The 17,802-nt window shown below is 41.2% G+C and overlaps 1 gene segment (V, D, J or C); it reads left to right on the forward strand.

Moving 5' to 3' along the window:
- Nucleotides 1–1,301: 1,301 nt before the first annotated feature.
- LOC128774088 (immunoglobulin heavy variable 3-74-like) lies at nt 1,302–17,082 on the forward strand. The segment is given in 3 exon segments: nt 1,302–1,408; nt 1,508–1,818; nt 16,945–17,082. Coding segments are annotated over 3 exon segments (495 nt in total).
- Nucleotides 17,083–17,802: the final 720 nt, after the last annotated feature.

Genomic DNA, 17,802 nt, shown 5'->3' on the forward strand with positions numbered 1-17,802 from the left:
CCCTACATAGGTATTCCACATGGTAACATGAAGACCAGTAAAATATGGCACCCAATGTATGTCATCTTGTCACATGGCTTATTTGGAGGAAAGTCACTAGAGTACAGCTAGTCTAAGCAATCTGTGACCCTTCTTTGTCCCCCTGAGAGCAGGACATAAATCTCTCCTGGGAAACTTCCTTTCCCTCTACCAGAATGGGAGAACCATCCTTACACCAGAAATGGGAACTTTAGCACCAAGAAGGCTGTGCAAACAAGCCTTGTTAATTCCTCACTAATTGACTTGCCCAAACCCAAATCTCTGTCTTGTTAACTCTTCACAAATCCATTTTTTTTTTCTAAAAGGCACAAGGGCCACCTACTTTCTTCATTCTCTGGGTGTCATATTATTAGGAAGCTTGTGCCCATGCAAAATGAAATTTATTCTCTTCTGTAGATCTGTCTTATGTCAATTGAATCCTTAGACCAGACAAAGAACACAGAAGCAAAGAAGGAAAAAGCTTGCTGCTCCTATAAGTTGCAGATGTACCCATAAAAATTCGGTAAGAAAATGAAATAAAGACATGTAAATCAGTAAGAAGAAAATTATTTGTTTGAGAATCACATGAACTTACATATAGTGAAACCTTAGAATCTCCACAAAAAAAGTATTAGAACTAATAAACTCAGGAAAAGTTCAGGGTACAAATCAACATACAAAAATATGTTGTATTTCCACACACCTAAAACATAGTATATGAAAAAACTAACAAAATCACACAATTGAAAATGGCACAAAATGGAGCATCTGTGTGGCTCAATCCGTTAAGGGCCTACTGTTGATTTTGGCTCAGGTCATGATCTCCTGGTTCCTGAGTTTAATTCTAAGGCAGGGTCTGCAATGATTGTGCAGAGCCTGCTTGGGATTCTCTGTCCCCTTCTCTCTCTCTGATCTCTCTCTCCTTCCCTCTATCTGTCACACAAAAATAAACACACATTAAAATATATGGCACAAAATAAAGTATTTAGGATTAAATTTCACTAAAAAGTAAAATAGTATACCAAACATGACGTGCTGGGAGAAAGACATGTAAAATGGCAAACACAGATGAAAAGATCACTGTGTTCACAGATCAGAATTATTTATACTGTCACAGTCCCTTCTGCAAGAAGTGATCCAGAAGTGCCTCTCAAACACTGGTTTTAAATTTGAAACAAATCTAAGTCTGGAGCCTGATATATAGTCAGAGGATATGCAAATAAGGCCCTCCCTGTGCTGATTAAACCAGTCCGGCTCCAACCCTGCAGCTGGGAGAGGAGCCCCAGCCCCGGGAGTCCCAGGTGTTCCCATTCTGTGATCAGCACAGAACACACACACCTCACCATGGAGTTTGCGCTGGGCTGGGTGTTCCTGGTTGCTCTTTTAAAAGGTAATTCATGGTGAACGAGGGACACTGAGTCTGTGAGTGGATATGAGTGAAACAGTGGATGTGTGACAGTTTCCTGACCAACATGTCTTGCGTCTGCAGGTGTCCAGTGTGACGAGCAGCTGGTGGAGTCTGGGGGAGACCTGGTGAAGCCTGGCGGGTCCCTGAGACTCACCTGTGTGGCCTCTGGATTCACCTTCAGTAGCTATGGAATGCACTGGGTCCGCCAGGCTCCAGGGAAGGGGCTGCAGTGGGTCGCAAGCATTTATAGTGATGGAAGTAGCACAGGCTACGCAGACTCCGTGAAGGGCCGATTCACCATCTCCATAGACAAGGCCAAGAACACGCTGTATCTGCAGATGAACAGCCTCAAGACCGAGGACACGGCCACATATTACTGTGCAAGTGACACGGTGAGGGGACCTCACTGGGAGCCCAGACACAAACCTCCCTGCAGGGGGGATCAGCACCACCAGGGGGCGCACACTATGCACAATTCTGCTTTGTGTTCCCAGGAGCAGGTGCAGATGGAGGTTAAAGGAAGCTTTCCTGTCAGGGTCTGGGGCTTCCTCTCCACACAGCAGTTTCTCTAGGGAGCCTCTCTGGTCACAGGATTCTGTCTTTATCTATTAACTCTCTGAATTAGCAACTGTGTTGTCATAGGAAATCTACCCTAACATGCACAAAGACACAGTTGTTTGCATTGCTTACTCCTGTCTCTCAGTATGAGTGAATTGCAGATTTCCTGACGCACAACAGCTGAACCTTTACAGGAGTCCCAGATGCACTCACTGTGCAGCCAGGACTACAGGATCCCCCAGACCCCCATTATCTTCACCCAGCACTTGTCCCAACAATGTGACACACTTCCCTCCTGGCACTTGCTACTCAGGACTTTAAATGAGCTACACCTTTATCCAATTCCTCTAAAGAAGAGATAATTCATCTCCATGTATTAGTCAGGATTCTCCCGAGGAACAGAAACCAAAGAACATTGGTTTCCATGACTAAATACATTGATAAGCCCCCACATTCCACTCTCACATGCTGGAGACCCAGGAAAACCAGTGGTGTAATTCTCATCTGATTCTGAACTACTTCAGAATGTCTCAGAATGTGAAGAGCTGATGATGTAACTCTCAGAACAAGGCCCAGAGGAGACCAATGTTCCAATTCAAACAGGCACATGGCAAGTAAAACTGAGGGAATTCCTCCTCCGTCTGCATCAGTTTCTATTCTTAACCTTAATGGAATGGGTGATGCCCAGGCAGACAGAAACCATGGATACAAATGCCAGTCTCTTCTGGAACACATCACAGACATCCACAGAAACAGTGGGGAATCTGGGCACCCATGATGCAGTCAAGATGACACATAAAGGTAATCATGACAAGTCAACCTCCTGTAAATGTGCAGGTCAAAGACTGAAGATTTAGAAGTCCATGCCATGACTGGCATGGAGCCTGGTGGGCATAGCTGTGCTTCTGTGGAGAAGGAAGGCAGAGTCGCATAGGGGGCATTGTGGTCTGAAATCCCCTGGGGGACTTGGGGAGAGACAGTTCCCTTCTCAGGGTGCATTTCGTAAAAGGTGTATTGCCTCTCGTGGGGCAGGAGAGCTGACAGGCACCATTGCACTGCCCTGGTCATTAGCATAGGAGCCTCTGCTGAGAGCAGCTAACTGAATGCTGCCTCCTTGTTCTTCCTCACCATGAACTCCAAGCCCCTAGTGTTCATGCAACTGCCCTCCTGGGATAAACAGCTCCAGCCACAGCACAGCGAGACCCTCTCACAGAGGATCACTGGGGTCCCAGTCATATTGAGTTCATATAATTTGGAGTTTTCAAACCCAGCTAGAGCTCCTGAGATAAAACATAAGAGCCCTGTGCCACCAGGTGGGCCAATGGTTTGGACACAGACAGGGTGAAGGCAGGGTTCTGATGGAAGCCTGGGACCCACAGGTACAGATTGTTCTCTTTGTGGGAGCGCTTCCTGAACAGGGGAAGCTGGGAACTCCAACTCAAGGGACTAGACAGGGAGCTGATGCCAATATTTCCTCCCACCAATCAGCATGGACAGAATTCAGTGAGCAGCACAGAACCTCCCAGTAGAAGCTAAGCCACTGACACCAAGCTATACCCCGCCCCCCCTTGCCTTCCTCAGGTGCTTCCTTACTAGAGAAAGAGGGCCTGGAAACCAGATCAGCACCGCGCCCCTCCCTCAAAAGACGACATATACCCCCAAAGGCACCAAGTCTACTGACCATATAGTGAGGCATAGCTTCACCTCTAGGGGAAATAGGAATTAGCCTCTTTTAACAGGCAGAACAAACTCACCTGGTTAAAACTCACAACATTGTGGACAATGTCTAAACACTCATCGATGGAGAAAAGGAGAAACTCTGCAGAGGACTTAGCTGAGGGACAGAGCAGCCAATACACAACACCACAGTGCACACAGAATATGCAACAAATGCTTCCTAAAGAGTCAAGTCCTCAACAGCAATTGAACACTTTTCAATAAAGACACTACTCTAGAAGCAGAAAACAAAACAGGATTTTCTAAAACACTTAAGAAAGCAGAGACATAGACATACACCATGATGGAGGAATTCATCCCAAAAGAAAAAACGATAAAAGGTCATTGCCAGGGATATTATTAAAGCACATATAACTAATATGCCTCAAACAGAATTTCTAAAAACTCTCACAAGGAAATAGAATTTTTAACAACTATCATACGGATACTTGCTGTGCTTGAGGAAAGCATAGGAGACATGAAGGAAACCCTTACTGCAGATAGAAATGACCTAAAACCTAGCATGCTGAAATTTTAAATGCTGTAACCAAGATGTGAAACTGATGGTATATAATGACCTCAAGGCGTAAAGCAGATGAATGAGCAAGTGACATAGAAGATAACATTGTGGGGGAAATAAAGCAGAAAGGAAGAGGAAAATTAAAGTATTGCCTCACAAACATATACTTAGGGATCTCAGCAACTCCATAATGTGTAATAAAATTCTTTTCAAAGGAGTCCCAGAAGAAGGAGAGGGAGAAAACAAGGGAAGAAGAGTTATCTGAGTGAATTACCATGGGAAATTCCCCAAAATGGGGAAGGAAACAGACATACACATCTAGGAGGCACAGAGAATGCCATTATTTTAAAAAAGCAGGCCAACACTGAGACATATCAGAGAGAAATTGGTAAAATACACAGAAGAAGGAAAACGCTATAAGCACCAAGACAAAAGAGGTCACTAAATAAACAGGGAAGACAAAAGAAAAGATTATGGCAGATGTATCCACAGAAACCTTCAGGCAAGAAGGGAGTAACATGATATCCACAACATGCACAGTTGAAAATTATGCAGCAAGAATACTTTGTCCAGAAAGGGTCATTCGGACACAAGAAGAGATAGAATTTCCCAGAAAAGCAAAAACCAAAGGAGTTCATGGCCTCTAAACAAGCGCCCTGCAAGAATTATCAAAGGGGACTCTTTGAGTGGAAAAGGAAGACTAAAAGAAACAAAGACTAGGAATAAGCAGAGAAAATCTCCAGAAACAGGGACTTTAGAGATAACACAATGGCAAAAGTTTATATCTATCAATAATCACTGTGAATGTAAAAGGGAAAAATGGTCCAATCAAAAGACAAAGGATATCAGAATGGATTTAAAAAATGCAAGACCTTCTGTACACTACCTACGATAGACTCATTTTCAACCTAAAGCAACTGTAGATGGAAAGTGAGGGGAGGGAGAACAATTTATCAGGCTAATGGACATCAAAAGAAAGGTGTAGTACCATACTCATATCACACTAACTAGATTTTAAACCAAAGTCTGTTACAAGAGATGAGGAAGTCAGTACATCATCATGAAGGGGTCTATCCAACAAGAAGATATAAAGCTTTAAATATTTATACACCGAAAGGGTAAGCACTGATATATACATAAATCAATTAATAAGAAACATCAAAAAACTTATTGATAATAATAAAAGAATAATAATAGAGAACTTCAACACTCCACTTACAGCAATGGACACATCACCTAAGCCAAAATTAATAAGGAAACAATGGCTTAGAAAGGCACACTGGACCAAATGGACTTAACAGATATATTCAGAACATTCCACCGTATAGCAACAGAATACTCATTCTTTTTGACTGCACATGCAACATTCTCCACAACAGATCACATACTATGTCATAAATCAGCTCACTACAAGTTCAAAAAGACTGAGATCATACATGTACATTTTCATACCAAACACTATGAAACGTGAAGTCAACCACAAGAACTTTGGCAACACCACTAATACCTAAGGTTAAAGAACGTTGTGGTAAAGAATTAATGAGGTTTTCAGGAAATTAGAGAAGCAATAAAAAATACATACATGCAAATTAAAATGAAAACATGCCAGTGCCCCATCTGGATGCAGCAAAAGTGGTTGGAAGAGGGAAATATATAGCAATACAGGCCAAACTCAAGAAAGAAGAAAAATCTCAAACACACAACCACTTCACAACTAAAGAAGCTAGAAAATGAACAGCAAATGAACCCTAAAGCCAGCAGAAGGTAAATAAAAAACATTAGAGCACACAAATGATAAAGAAACAAACAAAACATTAGACAGATCAATGAAAATATAAGTTGGTTTTTGGAATCATAAATAAAAATGATAAACCCAAGGCCAGGTTTGCCAAAAACAAAAGAGAAAGGACTAAGTAAATATAACCACAAATTTAAGACGAGAGATCACAACTAATAGCACAGAAATACAATTAGAAGAAAATATTTTGGAAATTTATATGCCAACAAACTGGTCAATCTGGAAGAACTGGATAAATTCCTACAGTAATGTAAACTACAGTAACTGAAATAGGAAGAAACAGAAAACCTGAACTGACTGATAATGAACAAAGCAATTGATCCGTAATCAAAACTCTACTGAAACACAAAAGACCAGGGCCTGATGGCTTCACAGGTGAATTCTACCTGATATTTAAAGAAGAGTGTAAATAATCTATTTAAGTAGCATAGAATATTCTAGTCTTCCCTTAACTGTTCCAAATAATAGAAATGGAAAGAAAACTTCCAAACTCATTCTATAAGAACAGTATGACCATGGTTCCAAATCAAATAAAACCCAACTAAAAAGGAGACTTAAAAGCCACTAGCCCTAATGAGCATGGATGCAACAATTATCAAGAAAATAATTGCAGCTTGAATCCAAAAATACGTTAAAATTATCATTTACCACGATCAGGTGGGATTCATTCCTTGGTTGTAAGGGTGGTTCAATATTCACAAATGACTCAATGTCATACAACACATCGATAAGATAAAGGATAAAAACTATATGATCCTCTCAATAGATGTGAAAAAGAGCATTTGACAAAGTACAGCAACCTTTCTTAATAAAAACCCTCAACAAGGCATAGAGGAAACACACCTTAACATCATAAAGACCATATATGAAAACCCCACAGGTACTATCCACAGTAGGGAAAAAACCTTTTCCTCTACTGTCAGGAACACAAGAGGGATGCCCACTCCCATCATTCTACTTAACATAGCTGGAAGTCTTATCCTCACAAACAGACAACAAAAAGAAATAAAGGCATTCAAATTGGCAAGAAAGAAGTCAAACGTTCACTCTTCACAATGACATGACACTCTATATAGAAAACCCAAGAATCCACCAAAATATTGCAAGCACTGATACACAAATTCAGCAAAGTAACAAGATACAAAATCAACATGCAAAAATCTATTGCATTTGTATATAGTAATAATGTAGAAACAGAAAGACAAATCCAAAAAAATTCCATCCCCTTTACAATTGCACCAAAAATAATAGGATAACTAAAGGGTTAAAAGATCTATACTCTGAAAAATACAAACACGATGAAAGAACTGAGGATGACACAAAGAAATGGAAACACAGTCAATGTTCAGGATTGAAGGAGCAAGTATTGTTGACATGTCTATTCTACACAAAGAAACAGGAGACTTTATGATTGCAGACTTCATGGTATATATTACAAAGCAGTAGTCATCAAGACAGTATGCTACAAGCACAAAAGAGACACACAGATCAATAGAACAGACTAGTAAGCCCAGATATGGACTCACACATGTATGGTCACCTCATCTTGAATGAAGTAGGAAAGACTATGTAATGGGAAAAAAAAAAAAGACAGTCTTCTCAATGAAGGGTGTTGGGAAAACTGGACCAGAACATGCAGAAGAATGAAACTGAGCCACTTTCTTACACCATACACAAAAATAAATTCAAAATGGGTGAAAGACCTAAATGTGAGACAGGAGACCATCAAAATCCTAAAGGAGAACTCAGGCAGCAACTTCTTTGACATTGGACATCGCAACTTCTTACTAGACGTGTCTCAGAAGGCAAAGGAAACAATAGCAAACATTAACAGCCAGGGCCTCATCAAAATGAAAAGCTTCTGCACAACTAAAGAAACAATCAACTACTCTAAAAGGAAACCTACAGAATTGAAAAATGTATTTGCAAATGATATATCTCATAAAGCCTTTCTATCCAAAATCTATAGAGAACATATCAAACTCAGCATCCAAAATACAAACAATCCAGTGAAGAAATCGGCAGAAGACATGACTAGACACTTTTCCAAACAAAGCATCCAGATGGCTAATGAAAAATACTCATCATCACTCAACACCAGGGAAACACAAATCAAAACTTAATGAGATAGGACCTCACAAGTCTCAGAATGGCTAAAATTAACAACTCAGGAAACAACAGATATTGATGAGGATGAGGAGAAAATGGAACCCTTTTATACTCTTGGTGGGAATGCAAAGGGGTGTGGCCATTCCAGAAAACACTTTAAATACTTAAAACTGAAACTACCTTGTACTCCAGTAATTGCTCTACTAGGTATTCACCCAAAGGATACAAAAATTCTGATTTGAGGAGGCACATGCACCCCAATGTTTATAGCAGCATTAACAATGAGAGCCAAAGTGAGGAGAGAGACCAAAAGTCCACCGAGTGATGAATATGCATATATATGTATAGACTAGAATATTATTCGGTCATAAAAAAGAATGAAATCTTGCCATTTGCAAAGATGTTGATGCAGTTAGAGGATATCATGCTAAGTGACATAAGGCAGTCCAAGAAAGACAAGCATGATATTATTTCCTTATATGGGGAATTTAAGAAACACAGCAGATGAACATAGGGGAAAGGGAAAAAAAGAGCAAGAAAAAATATAAAAGACTCCAAGGATAGAGAACGAATTGAGGGTTGCTGGAGGACAGGGGTGTAGGGGATGCGTTAATGGATGATGGGGATTAAGTAGGCCAAGTGTTCTGATGCGTACTGGATATGAATGTGGGTGATGAATCAGTGAATTCTACTACTGAAATTAATATCACACAGTATGTAATCTAATAAAAATTTAAACACAAACTTAAAAAGTTAGAAAAGTGGAAAAAAAGGAAGGGAGAAACATTGTCACAAATTGTCGTCAACATGGAATCTAAGGTAGTGAGTCTAACTTCTTGCATTTACTCATTTTATCCCTAACTGCTAGTGGACATTAATTAACATACTCATGACTTTTACAGTGGTTCCAGGTGGGCTGGAATTCAAACCACAGCTGCCCTTCCCAACTCCACTGTGCCGACACCCCATGGGCAACTTGTCCAGACACCTGCACAAGAACCCAGGTTGGACCACAGCAGGGACCCTCATCTGCAGGACTGAAAAGTGTGGAGAGATGACCATTCCTGCCAGGCTCTGGGTTTCCTCCCACGACCTTGCTGGCTCCACTCCCTTTTATTCCTTTCCCTTCTCTTTGAAAAGAAGCATGTCCCCTGTTTCTGGTGCATGAAAGTGAGGGGCTCTGTGTTCTATAAATGTTCAATATGACCGATCACTTACATGGGGACAAATAAAAACCCATATGGTGCAGCCTGTCTCATGGGCTCCTATCACCCAAAGTGGCAGAGTACAAATAAACCTAAATATGCACTTAGTGAAACACTGTACAGCACGTTGCAAAAGCATTAGGACATGAGAAGCCTGGAATAATTCCACAAATGCTGGATGAGCTCCCCTTGGAAGGAAGAAGAAATCTTATACTCCCAAACATGCAAAACAAAAAATAAATGCAGGAAATGATAAAACAGTTTCATGTGTTCTATTCATGAAGTGTCTGACAGTGACAATGCACAGAATGAATTGTCAGCGTTTCGCATAGAATTGTGAAGGAAACATCTTGAGTCATGAACTTGGTTGTGGGCACAGAGCTCAATGGCTCCTGACACATATAGAAACCCCAAAACTTGGAAAGGTTAACGTGTTTTTTGGCCCCGGAGCACATCTATCAAATCTGATAAACAATCTGTCCAAAAAGACACACACAGCATATCTTGTGAAACTTGAGTTCAATTTCAGCATGAGAACAGAATTTCCATATATTATGAAAAAACCATGCCATGAAAATGAGTTACTACACACTATAAACTTAAAAACAAACAACAGAGACCAGAGACCAGTTAGCGAACAAGTCAGCATTGAGAGACACCAGAAAAAAAAAAAAAAGATTTTAGTTATATTGTAAATCAAGAAATTACTGGGGTGCCTGCGTGGCTCAGTCAGTTAAGCATCTGACTTCAGCTCAGTTCACGATCTCACGGTTCATGGGTTTGAGCCCCGTGTCAGTTTCTATGCTTACAGCTTGGAGCCTAGAGCCTGCTTCTGATTGTGTCTCCCTCTCTCTGCCTCTCGCCCACTTGCACTCTCTCTCTCTCTGTCTCAAGAATAAAAATTAAAAAAAAAAATTATCAGTCACAAGCAATCAATCATTATGAAAACCAAAATTATACCTAAGAACCAAAGGCCCATAAAAAGAAATAGTATAAATGGGCTTTGTGAAAATCAAATAATTTTTTTCTGAACACGTGGCAATCAATAGTAGTAAGACAAGTTACGGAGGAAAAGACAATATTCACAAATTGCATAACCACCAAGGGACTTGCATCCCGAATATGCTAAGAACCCTCAACAGTCAATAGGAAGAAAGGAAACAACACTCTATAAAACAAGCACAGCCTTGCGTAGTAAACATCCCATCCTAGAGGTTATAGACACATTAGGTAAGGACAGGAAAAGACTCTTCACACCATCGACTGTCAAGGAAATTCAAATCAAGAATGCAATAGATGCCCTATGCACTCATCCTGAGGGCTCAGGTATGAAGGGAACACTGGCAACACCATCCAGGTGAGCATCCAGCACACGTGGGGCCTCAAACACTGCAGGTAGGAATGAAACATGAACACCAGCTCTGGAAAACTGTTGGCTGTTGCTTATGAAATTATACATGGATGACTTAACATGTAACCTGGAAATACCACTCCCGAGTGTCTGCTCCAGAGTGAAATCCCATGCTCACAAAATAAATGGTGTGTAAATATTTATAGCATCTTAGTGTTAGAAGCTAGGAATAAGGCAAAAGTCTTTCTAAATAAAAAGGAATAAACCAAGTATGAAACTTCCATCAATGGGATGCTTTGCCACAGAAATGTGACGCTATTGATGCAGAATTGAAACTAGGAGAACCTGAAAGACATGATATGAGGGAAGGGGAGTCGTCTCAAAGACTACAGAGGTGGTGTGGCCTGGGACATTCACACAGCCAGCCCAGATGACAGTGTTTGGCTGGGTTTCTTTATCTCTTTCTGCCCAACATTCACATGACAAGTTCCTCTGCCTCATGTTGAATGCTGTCCTGCGCTCAACAATGCTCTCATGTTTCAACTCTCCACAGACTAAACCCTACAACCTCGGACTCCTCTGAATGGAGAGTTGTTGAGGCCATAATCTGACATGTGTTCTGACAGGAGCTGTTCCCTCCACTGTCCCTGGCTCTGGCTCTCTCCTGCAGGTGAGGAGGAGTAGGTTAGGAATCCTCCACTGAAACCATCTGTCTCCTGCACCTGACTCTCCCACAACATGAGGCCCAGACCTTCCTCACCCTCAGCTGGAAATGAAGTCAGTTATACTGAAACAGATTTGCACCTTGGTTTAGGGAATTGCTCCAGCTCCCCCCTGCCCTGGGCAAAACTCTGCAGCTGCAGGTGGGGACAAAATGAGGGCTCAGTCTAGGGGTGAGTGGCAGCTGCACTTCTTTGAGCCTTGCTTGTCCTAGTGGCATGAGACCCCTGCCGTACAAGTCAGGTCTGGGGCGACCAGGCTCCCAGCATCCCGAGTGGACTGTGCCCAGGGCAGAGTTTCCATCCTGGGAGTGGGGCTGCAAACAATGAGTGAGTCCCACATCTCAGTGGCACCTGCTGGGGCTTGGCCTCAACAGCAAACAGCTTAGGGCCACTGACATCCTGTCCCTCTGGGAAAGAGTCCTCTGAACAGGAGCTGGTCACCAGGAACCCTGGTATTGGTTGCAACAGTCTGGAGGGGAGGTTGCAGCCAGGCTCAGTGGCACATGCCTATAGTCCCAGCTCCTTGCACTGGAGTTTCCATTTGCTGAGCTGGGGTGGGGAAGGAAAGGCACATACCTTAGCTCAAAATTCTAGCTTTGCCGTCTGTCAGTATATTTTCTGGAATAAATGTTTCTTCATGGGCTCTATGCCAAGAAGGCCATTTGCAGACACTGTAAATACATCATTTGAGATTTTATTCATATTCCACATAGTAAACATTCAATGTAGTATTACTTTCAGGTGTAAAATATAGCGATTCAACATTTCCATACAACACCCAGTGCTCATTATGAGTGCGGCCCTGCAACCCCATCACCTACTTCCCCAAACCTCCTCCCACGTTCCCTCTGGTAACCATAAGTTTGTTTTGTATAGGTAAGAATCTGTTTTGTTGGGTTTATATGTTCCATGGCTTAAGCCTAAGACTCTTGATTTGGGTTCATGTCTTGATATCATGGATTCTGAGATCAAGCCCCATTTTGGTTTCTGCACTGACAGCAAAGAGACTGCTTGGGATTCTCCTTCCCACTTCCTCTGCTCCTCGCCCCATTCTATCTGAACACAAATTTAAAAACATTGAAAAACGTTTATTTCTTGGTGTAGCTCTTCTCTCTTCTTTGTCCCATTTCCTATTTAAAGTTTCTTAAATTCTACATATGAATGAAAGCATATATTTGTCTTTCTCTCACTTGTTTCAGTTAGCATAATACTCTCTAACTCCATCCGTATCATTACAAATAGCAAATGTCATTCCTTTCAGGGCTGAGAAACATTCCAGTGTATGAGTATGAGTGTGTGTGTGTGTGTGTGTGTGTGTGTGTGTGTGTGTGTGTGTGTAGATATACCACATATACTTTATCCATTTATGAGTCAATGCTTACTTGGGCTGTTTCCATAGCTGGGCTGTTTTTGATAGGGCTGCTATAAATATAGAGTTGCAATCCCCTTTAAATTAGTACTTTTGTATCCTTTGGGTAAATACCTAGTAGTTCAATTGATCAATCATAAGGTAGTTATATTTTTAGCATTTTGAGGAATGCCCATGCTGTTTTCCAGACAAGCTGCACCAGTTTCCATTCCCATAAGCAATGCAAAAGTGTTCCTCTTTCTCTGTATCCTCACAAACACCTGATGTTCCTTATGTAGTTGAGTTTAGTCATTCTGACAGGAGTGAGTTGATATTTCGTTGTAGTTTTGATTTATATTTCCCTGATGATGAGTGATGTTGAGCATCATTTCATGTGTTTATTGGCCATCTGTATGTTGCATTTTGGAAAGTCTATTCATGCCATCTGCTCATTTTTTAATAGGATTATTCAGTTTTGGAGCTGAATTTTATACTACATACAGAAAACCTAAAAAACTCCACCAAAAAAACCCCACTAGAACTGATACAATAAACCAGTAAAGCTGCAGCATACGAAATCAACATACAGAAATTTGTGCATTTCGATACAACAATAATGAAGAAGGAGAAAGAGAAATCAAGGAATTTATCCCATTTACAATTACACAAAAAAACATAAGATACCTAGAAATAACCCTCACTAAAGAGTTACAAGAGCTTGACTCTGAAAAACCTGGGACATTTATGGTACCAATTGAAGAAGACACAAAGAAATGGAAAAATATTCCATGCACATGGATTAAAACAAAAAACATTGTTAAAATGTTGATACTACCCAAAGCAATCTAGACATTCAATGCAAATAATTCAATGCAAATATCCCTGTCAAATAATACAAGCATTCCTCCCAGAGCTAAAACAAATAATTCTAAAATTATCATGGAACCACAAAAGACCTTGAACACCCAAAGCGATCCTAAAAAAGAAAAAATGGAGGCATCACAATTCTGGGTTTCAAGCTATATTACAATGCTGTAGTCATCAAGACAGTACGGTCCTGGCACAAAAAGAGACACATAGATTAATGGAACAGAGTAGAAAACCCATAAATGGACACATAACTATATGGTCAACTAATCTTCGTCAAAACAGGAAACAGTATCAAATGGAAAAATGACAGTCCCTTCAACAAAGGGTGTTGGGAAAACTGGACAGCAACAGGAAACTCTAATGGAACCGGACCACTTTCTTACAATATACACAAAAACAAATTCAAAATGGATGAAAGACCTAAATGTGAGACAGGAAACCATCAAAATCCTAGAGGAAAACACAGGCACCAAACTCTTTGACCACGGTCAGAACAACTTCTTACTGGACATGTCCCAGATGCAAGGGAAACAAAAGCAAAAATGAACTATTGGGACCTCAAGATAAACAGCTTCTGTACAGCAAAGACACAATCAACAAAACTAAAAGGCAACTGACAAAATAGGAGAAGATATTTGCAAATGGCATTATCAGATAAAGGCTTAGTATCCAAAATCTATAAAGAACTTCTCAAACTCGACACTGAAAAAAAACCAAATAATCTGGTGAAGAAATGGTCAGAAGACATGAATAGACATTTTTCAAAGAAGACTTCCAGATGGCGAAATGACACGTGTAATGAGGCTCATTGTCACTCCTCGTCAGGGAACATAAATCAAAACCACAATGAGATAACACCTCACACCTGTCAGGATGGCTAAAATTAACATGGTGGGAATGAAAGCTGGTGCAGCCATTCTGGAAAATAGTGTGGAGATTCCTGAAAAAAATTAAAAATAGAACTATCCTGTGATCGAGCAATTGTTTTACTAGGTATTTATCCAAAGGATACCAAAATGCTGATTCGAAGGGGCACATGGACCCCAATGTTTATAGCAGCCCTATCAACAACAAGCAAATTGTGGGAGAGCCCAAATATCCATCAGGAGATGAACACATAAAGAAGAGGTGGTAAATATATACAATGGAATATTACTCAGCCATCAAAAAGAATGAAAATGTGTGTGGAACAACAACGTATTAACCTAAGTGAAATAAGTCAGTAAGAAAAAGTCAAATATCATATGATTTCATTCATATGTGGAATATAAGAAACACAACATAGGAGAAGGAAAAATAAAATAAGAGAAAAACAGAGAGGGAAGAAACAGGAAGAGACTTAAATACAGAGAACAAACTGAGGGGAAGTGGGGAAGTTGGGCTAAAAGGGAGATAGGCATTAAGGAGGGCACTTGTTGAAATGAGAACTGGGTGTTATATGTACGTGATGAATCACCAAATTCTACACCTGAAATCAATGCTACACTGTAGGTTAACACACTTAAATTTAAATTAAAAATATTACAAGAAAATTAAATACATACATATATGAACTCTTGGGAGTACCTCAAAATAGCAAATTCTGCACAGTGAAGGAAACAATAAACAAAACTAAAAGACAACCTATGGAATGGAAGAAGATACTTGTAAATGGCATATCCCCAGGGTTAGGATCCAAAGTATGTACATTTTTTAAAATTATTTTCACTTATCAGTACAGAGTGTGTGTCCATGCATACTTTGTGTGAGAAGCAAAACTCGTGCATTGTGGTAAGATCTCACTGAAACTGAGATCCACCCTCTTCACTAAATTTTAACCGTACAGTACAATATTGTTAAGTACACATGTAATGTTGTGGAGAAGACCTCTAGAACTTAGTCATCTTGCATAACAGAATATCACACACCTTGATATCTAACCCTCATTGCGCCTCTCTGCCAGCGCCTGGCAACTGCCACTCCACTCTGTTTTATTGTTATCAAATCCCGAATTCAGCTACCTGTTGCTGGAAAGGTCAACATTCAAAGTTTGAGTTTTGGTAGGAAAGGAATTTGAGCTTTATGCACAAAGCCAGCCACTGGTAAGAATGCAGACTCCTGTCCAAAAGCCAACTCTGAGGTTTCTCCCTGACGCAGGGGGTTTTAAAGGAGGAGAGCATATTTAATCAAACAAGGGAGTTCCATGGTTGATAACGTCTTTTGATCATGTGCAGACTCCACGGTGCAAGCTGCCAAAGTTACCTCCACTCCCTGGCATCTCCAGCTGAGGAGGGAACCACACATGCATGGGAGGAGACTGCCAGAGGCCAGGAAAGAACCCCAATAAGGGATTAGAGCGGAAAACCCCTGGGGCTCACACATGGTCAGCAGTACTTTCTGTTCTCCCCAGCTGGCATAAAAAAAATACTAAAATACAACCTTGTACTTCACCAATCATGACAGAATACTGGGAAATGTTTCCTCAGTAAACTCAGAGGAAGCTTCAAACCAAAAACCAAAGGATCAAATGGCTTGAAAACTAATGTCTAACCAGAATGAGACATGAAAAACGACGAAGCTATTTTTTTAGTCACCTATAAAGGTAAAATTGACAATGTCCACCTCCACATCCCAAGGAAGTAGGAAGCATTGGTCTCCATAATGAGGAAAAGCAGTCGTCCATAGAAAGTGACCCAGCAGTACCACAGGACATGGAATTGGTAGAGAAGTTCAGGGTGTTAAAATTTCATATCCCATATTCACTAGCTGGAGGAAAGATGGAATGTGTTGAATACAGCCATGTCTCTGGGTCCAAGTCCTTACTACGTCCATGTGAGCACGGCTTGAACTGGCTCACCTACTTCTCCCACAACCACCCCAGCTGAACTGTTGTGCAGGGTCACACAATGCCACACCCTGGGACTGTTACCTAAACCCACAAGTGGATCCCAGGTGCAGGGGACTGGCCACCCGGTACAGCCCTCTGTTCTGTCAGATGGCCTAGACCTCACTTTGCTGAGGATCCTCCACTTATCCACTCTCACTGGCAGATGTCCCTGAGCAGGGGCATGAGGGTGGCAGAGGGCCAGGTCACCTTGAGGGCATCCCTCTTGCAGTTTGCATTCTGGGCAGTGCTGGCTCCTGTCCAGGGTTCTCAAGGTCGTCCCTCATGGCGCTACATCTCCTTGAGGTGGTAATTACAAAGAAGGAGCTGCACAATGGCAAGGGCATTCAGATGACTGGTTGGCTGTCCTGTAGCCTGTGTTTTGGGACAAAAGACACGTTATCCACATGTGGCCAAGGAAACCCTTTAGGTCCAGACATCTGCTGATGATCACTCAGGATGATCAGGGAGACTTGCAGATGGACTACCCCTCCATGCCTCCAGACTGTTACTACCTCGGCTACCTGGAGGAGATTCCTCTTTCCATGGTCTCCATGGACACGTGCTATCAGGGCCTTGAAGGTATCATGAAGTAGGATGACCTTGCCTATGAAATCAGACACATCAGCGATTCCCAACATTTGAACACATTGTTTCTCAGAGAGTGGCAGACATCAATGCAACGGGACCTACTTATAACCTGGGATATAAGGAGCATAGGGACCCCTGTTCCTCAAGGAAATGCCAGTACAGTCCTCAGGATCTCTAGTAAGTTGTAGTCATCCCATCACGGAATTCTGCTCTCAGTTCCAAAACAATATATAGTGTGTTCAACCACAGGTCAAAAGGTGCCCAATTCCTAATAAGGCTAGTTAGCTTAATTGACTCATTGTTTCATGGGATTCATGTAAGTTACTATATTGGTTTCATGATAATTTATAATGAGAGAGATCCAGCTAACATGGGCAAATATGTGTTGCATCAGAGTCCGTTTTTTTCGATACTATGAGTCCAAGGGTTTTTGAATTCTTAAACCACACTCATCCTTAGTTGTGATTCGAAATGGATCCCATGAAGTTAATTTCAGTCCAGTTGTATGAAGTATATGCCATCCACAAAGCCCCATCGTGATGGGTTATTTAGGCAGACATTATTTACTCTTGTCTGTCATAGCAACACATATCCGAGAGGCACAGGTTGTCACAGGATACCTGCAGCCACTCCATTTCCATGGAATGAAAGGTGAAACATGTTGTTGATATACAGTTGAGAGTTTGGGGTGTGCACAGAGCTAATATTAACACTTTAAAGTAGGT

Source organism: Panthera pardus, unplaced genomic scaffold (genome assembly GCF_024362965.1).
Source record: "Panthera pardus isolate Hobbes unplaced genomic scaffold, ASM2436296v1 HiC_scaffold_285, whole genome shotgun sequence".
NCBI classification, from domain to species: Eukaryota; Metazoa; Chordata; class Mammalia; order Carnivora; family Felidae; genus Panthera; species Panthera pardus.